This window comes from Ochotona curzoniae, unplaced genomic scaffold (genome assembly GCF_017591425.1).
Source record: "Ochotona curzoniae isolate NIBS_2020 unplaced genomic scaffold, NIBS_Ocur_1.0 contig_1888, whole genome shotgun sequence".
In the NCBI taxonomy this organism is placed as follows: Eukaryota; Metazoa; Chordata; class Mammalia; order Lagomorpha; family Ochotonidae; genus Ochotona; species Ochotona curzoniae.
The window spans coordinates 172,938-178,758 of record NW_024465242.1 but is presented as its reverse complement, the minus strand read 5'-3'; the positions used below and the strand labels follow the sequence as shown (position 1 = coordinate 178,758).

General features: G+C 43.4%; 1 protein-coding gene across 1 annotated transcript; it reads right to left on the bottom strand.

Annotated features, from left to right (window-relative positions):
- Positions 1-787: 787 nt before the first annotated feature.
- Positions 788-5,494, bottom strand: LOC121149084 (protein FAM170A-like). Its single transcript, XM_040969530.1, has 4 exons — positions 5,425-5,494; positions 3,628-3,759; positions 2,441-2,581; positions 788-1,395 (listed from the first exon to the last, which is right to left on the bottom strand). Exons 1-4 carry the CDS (start codon positions 5,492-5,494, stop codon positions 788-790), a joined length of 951 nt encoding a protein of 316 aa, XP_040825464.1.
- Positions 5,495-5,821: the final 327 nt, after the last annotated feature.

Here is a 5,821-nt window from a genome sequence, read left to right as displayed (position 1 = left end):
GGGCATGAACATCTGAGAACAGAGCCTGAGGCCTTACCTTCAGGAAAGGGGTTGCCCCATCCTTGGTGCACACATGCACGCTTCCTCAGGGTGTGAGCCCTCTTGCCTGTCTTGCTCTTCACAGAAGTGAGCCAAGAACTGTTGCTAAAGCAGGTGTGGCTACTCCAAATATTGCATCATTTAAGAAAGAGAGTGCAGGCTGCTCTGTTTTGCTGAGCTGCTAAAATAGCCTTTGCTGCAACTCCCTGGCAGGACCTGGACAGGACACTGGCCCTAGTGTTGTCAACCAAGCAGATATCCTGTTGATCTCACTTGTCTCAAACCATGACTACTGAGTGTTTGGGGATGTTTTTCTACCTGTAAACTCTCACCTGTTTTAATTGCAGATGACAGCGGTCTGTATTTCCAGAGTGTGAGTTTCCTCTCACCTGGGCTGGTGGTAACATCAGGGTGTTTGTTACTGTTGGGAGGGCATAATGTGTTGATGTTGGGGTCTGCCTACCTTTCTTTCTCTCTGTAGAGAATTGCAGATTGCGTCTGCCAGGGTTCCATGGTCCTGTGGGTCACTAGCTGGTGGGTTTGTGCAATGAAAAGCAGGTCTTCCAGCTGCTTGGAGTGGATGCAGCTGTGTCAGCACAGTGAGGCTACTGCCTGTCCTCTTTCTCATGGGCTGAAAGCACTTTGCTTATTTGCTTGATGTTTTCCTCATGTATAAACATTTCTGCCTTGCATACATAGGTGTACTCTGCCTGGTTTTTCTGTGTTCTCCTTTTCTTTGCCGCCTTCTTTATTCTTTTTTGGATTTCATCCAGGCAAAGGCCAGATGAAAAATGCGGCAACTGAAGCCCTCCTTGACTCCATTCTTTACATGTTCCTCCAGGATGTCCAGGCTGGGGAACACTCGGCAGCAGGCCATGCATTGAAAGCCATGCTCTGGCCACAAGAGCCACTCAGGGGTCTTTATTCTGGGCTTCTCCTCCAGGGCTAGAAGCTCTGCTGGGCCCTCAGACTCAAAATCGTCTTCATCTGTGGTGTCACAGCTGGCCTCATTGTCGATGATCATATCTTCTGTAATCACAGAAGAAGAGCTGGCCTCCGAAGGGACTTTCCCAATGCAGCTCAGTTCTTGCACTCTTGCCCTCTTCTTGGGAGGCAACAAGCCTTCCTGTGTGTTATATACAGTGTTGGCCTCTCTCTGCCTTTTGACATACATGTAATAGATTTTCATGGCCCGCTCCTTTCTCATGTGTAATTCATCTGAGCAGGGCTCATTGGCTAAGTGCACATGAAAGCACATATCATTCCAGGTAGTGGAGCTCTTCTGTCCCACATCCTGGGGTAAAGGCTTGTCAGAGGGTCTAACACCGAGATCTTCCTTCTGGCTTTGATGCATTTCTAAGAAGGAAAGTTTCAGCCATTAGAAAATGTGATTAAGTTTGCATAAAGATGTAGTGTTTCTGGGGCACTCTGAGTATCCCTGCGCATGGGATGTGTGTGATGGGTGTGTGCACAAATGTGATTCTACACTTATAGGTGTCTTCAAATGATATGTTCTGTATGAAATGGAATTGGTAAGGCTTGTATGTGACAATAGGGACATGATATATCTGCTAGAGATGATTCTGTGATCTTGTACACACTCAGTATATATTTCTCATGTTAGTAAAAGGTAATGTGTGTGTGTGCACTGTTTAATGTGCAGCACAGCTGAGCAAGAGCAGGCATGGTTCCAAGCTTTGCTGCTGTCTGAGAGTAGACAGAGTGTCATAGAAAGTACACATGACTCTCAAGTCATGCAGCTCTGAAAGGCTGCAGATATTGTGAATGTGGCGACATAAGAGAAAGGCTACCTCAGAAACTTAATTCTTTCAAATAACGAAAATTTTCTTTAGTTTTGTCTAGTCCCAGGGCTGGTGAAGATAGGTGTCCTGTGAGTGTGTGAAAGGTATTCAAGGGATTAGTCAGTAACAGGTTAGGCCTGAAAGTCTGTTTGCAAGGGGGATGATATAAGATGTACCCATGTAATGAGTCTACAGAAAGGAATAAGAGGCACAAGGCATGAGAAGTGTAGTGAAAAAAACAGCTAAAAGAAAGGAGAAATAGTCATCTTGGTCTGAGCTGATGGGGCCTGTAGAGATCTCTGAACATGAGTGTGTGCCAGTCTGCATGGGGAAATTCCAGCCAAGTTTCCATACACCTGTTGGCACTCTCAGCCAATGCAACCACCTCTCCCAGGGCTCTCTTGGTACAATGCTATGCTGAAGGACTGTGCTCTTTCTTGGGAACACATTGTCTGTTTGTCCCACCCCAAGGCTTCAGTCTTACTCTTTCCTGAAGTTCTTTTGTGTAACTGAAGTAAGTGTGAGGTAATTAGGGGGTGTCCTGGATATTAACTGAATAGCCTATGTTTTTTCAGACATTCCATTTGCATCTGCCTTACCTTCTTCATTAGAATTTCTGGATGTGCTTTTAGAGGAGACTGATTTGGAGCTGGAATCACTGTCTCCTGGTGCCTGGCTGCAGGTTTCAATCTCCACGACCTCACATGGCTCAGGCACATCTTGTTGAAGCAGCTGGAAGTCTGAGAAGGAAATTACAAGAAAACACATTGGGTCATGGCTTAACTGTGTCTATTCTAAAAGGAGCATACTAAGTGGCTGTTTTGCTTCAGGCATTACTGTCTCCTCCCTGTCCACCACCCATCATGTGACTTGCTCTCACACTTAGCTGATTCATGCAAATTGCTACCGATAAGAGAAGTTCTTAAAATTGTGTATGTGGTGGAAATCCGTAGGATTGAGTATCTGTTATGTGACATTGCTGAGGATGTTGACAGAATATTGAAAAGTGGGAAGCTTGCCCAAACAGAAGATGAAGTCAGTTAATAAAGTCTGATATCCATGATGAGCTTCCTTTTCCTTGGGAGAAATGGTGTATGGGAAAGCCATGGAGTACACGCTTTGTAGTAATTACTCCTACTTAGTTTGAAGGAGCAAATTAACAGGAGGAGAAATTGGGTTGCTGGGGAGAAGCAGTAGAACATGTGGGCAGGTGTTCAGTTTGCTGGGGAGGTTATGATCACATCAAATGTGGTGACTCTGTACTGAGGGGCTGTGTCCTATTCCTAAGGAATGGCCCTTATTTGTCCTTCCCTCAAGACATCAATATTAGCCTTTCTTTGGGAAGCAGTTGCACATATTTGAGGGAAAGTGAAGCCAATCATGGTTGGGCTATGTAGTTCACTTGAACTTGATGACCAAGTGCACACATTCCTTTAATTTAATCTACTATTGTCAGTACAAGTGCACTTATTTGTAGAGGTGTTTTAGTATTCAATCTCATACCTACTAAGCTCTTTGCACAGAGTTGGTTCCTGATCTTCATTCCCCTGAATGTATTTTTGCTGAACAGATTTACTCCACTAATGGTTCTACATTTTTCTTGTCACCTTAATCTTAAAAAATGTAGATAACCCCTCTTGACAGTACTACAGTTCATCTTGGAAACTGCACCTTATACATATATTGCTGTCATTGAGTTTCTCTGAGAAATGTTGATCAACTTAGTGGCTACAGATCTGCTCCCCCTCCCGTTGCCCTGATTTATCTGAGCATCCTGCCTCCTTACCAACATCATAAGGCGTGCACACACTGGAGTCACGGGTGTAGCACTGCAACTTGCCAGATGGATCTTCTTCCTCTTGGACCAGGATCTTGTCATCCAAAACGCTCCCAGGTGGTGACTCCCTCTTCTGTAAATCTGTGATTGATGGAGAATGGAATAACAGTCATTCGATGAACAATGTATTTCTTTCATTTCTTTAACTTATACATATTCTGAATATCACATGCTAAATGTTGAGAACAGGCATGCCTATTAGTTCAGAAAATAAAGTCTATATACTGTTGAAAACCTTAGCACTCCTATTACAAGAGCATTTCTCCTGTTTTCGGATGATGCTGTGAATCAGCTCTGATGGCTTATAAAGTATCATATGGAGGAAATGTGCCCACTTGACCCGCACATAAACCCTGAATTCTTATAGAGAAAAGAAATAGATCAATCATGTATAAATTATCATTGCCTAATTTCTAATGGCATTTTTGAGAGTCAAATAATCACAATGGGTAGACAGCATGTAAACAAATATATTCAATATCACACTTCTGTCCCTCTTACTCATGCATCTTATGCATGTATAGTTGTGTGTACAGCATCTAAGTTATGACCCTTGCTCTACAGGTCTCATTGTTTACACTCAATGACATCTTTTAATATGCACTAATCTTAGTGAAGTTGAAATAAAGTCATTCACTCTTGATACCCTCTCAAAGTGAGCATCAGAATATGGAAAACTCAAAATTTTGTTGAAAATATCAAATACTCCTATGTTATATGAATTAGAGTTTTGAATGTTGCAGTTGGCTTCAGTCTGCAGCTCCCCCCACTGAGCAGTTGCCCTGTCTAATGAGTTGTTTGTTTTTGGTTAGGTTCCATGGTAACCATAACTGCCAATTGCCTATATTTCCCTAGTCAAACCCCACTTCCCATGTAATCAGTGTAACTAAATGGGACTATGTATGTTTGTTTCCCCTTTTATTTAAGATTTATTCAACCTTATTGGAAAGACAGATGCACAGAGAGGAGAGACAAAAAGATCTTCCAACTATTGTTACATTCCCCAAGTGGCCACAACAGCCAGGACTGAGCTGATCTGAACCCAGGAGCTTTTTCCAGGTCTCCCATATGGGTCCCAAGTCTTTGGGTTATCCTCCACTACAGTCCCAGGCCACAAAAAGGAAGCCAAAATGGGAGGAGGAATAGGCGGGGAAAAAATCAGCACTGATAAGGGATCCGAGTGTTTACATGGTGAGGATTTCTCCACTGAGCCAGCATGCTGGCCCCATCCTATTTCATGTCTTACATTAACCTAAAAGATCCACATTTACATTTGCACAGACTAAAAATAAATAATTTCTTTTTATCCCTTAGTAAACAATCAATTCTTTATGAGCTTATGTTCATGCTTGGACATCTTTCTTACGCCTATTAAGGAATACATTTTATATGCTTGTACTTATCCATAACCATCTGAAAAATATTGATCTTGAAATCAGAGTTACAAAGAAAAAGATGATCGTTAATCCATCAGTTCACTCCCCAATTGGCTGCCAATGGCCAAACTCGGGCCAGGCTGAACTTTGTGTAAACAACATAGACCTTGTACCTGGGACACCTGAAAGCGAGCTGGGCCCTCAGAAAGAGCCACGAATAGACAACTCCTCCTCACTCCCTGTTTCCTCACTTCACTGTCCCAGTCACCTGCCTTAACTATCTTCTCCACTACTACTAGGGACCTATTCTTCCCCCCGGCGGAGGGCATTCTTGGTTACCACATTCCAAAAACCACAGTTCTCCACATACCTCTTGGTTTCTTTACAGCTGGAGGACTGTACTCACGCTCCAGATGTTTCCTTTTCTCTCTCTGCTCCATGGTTCAACTCTTTAAAGAGTTACTCAAAAAAGCTAAGCTTTCTACCTGTAACTCTACTGTCAGGTAGTTGATGGTATCAAGAAAAGACTGAATATGAAAATCCGAGGACACCAAATCACAGGAGACGCTCGCGGCTCCCAAGCACTGTCCTGCCTGGTACGCAGTACGGCAGCAGGACTGTTATGATTCAAATCACAACGAAGACCTCGGAATTCTAGGATGTCCTGGTGACATCACTCAGCCCAGGGGCTCAGCCAGTATTTAAAGGTATAGAGGGCTGCCACAGGTGATTGCCTATGTTGACTTGATTTGTCCAAATGTAACTCT

Coding starts and splice junctions, on each gene's coding strand:
- LOC121149084 (XM_040969530.1), bottom strand. CDS start 5,494: ATGGAGCAGAGAGAGAAAAGGAAACATCTGGAGCGTGAGTACAGTCCT. Junction 3,760..5,424: donor AGCTGTAAAGAAACCAAGAG/GTATGTGGAGAA, acceptor CATCAATCACAG/ATTTACAGAAGAGGGAGTCA. Junction 2,582..3,627: donor GTGCACGCCTTATGATGTTG/GTAAGGAGGCAG, acceptor TTTCCTTCTCAG/ACTTCCAGCTGCTTCAACAA.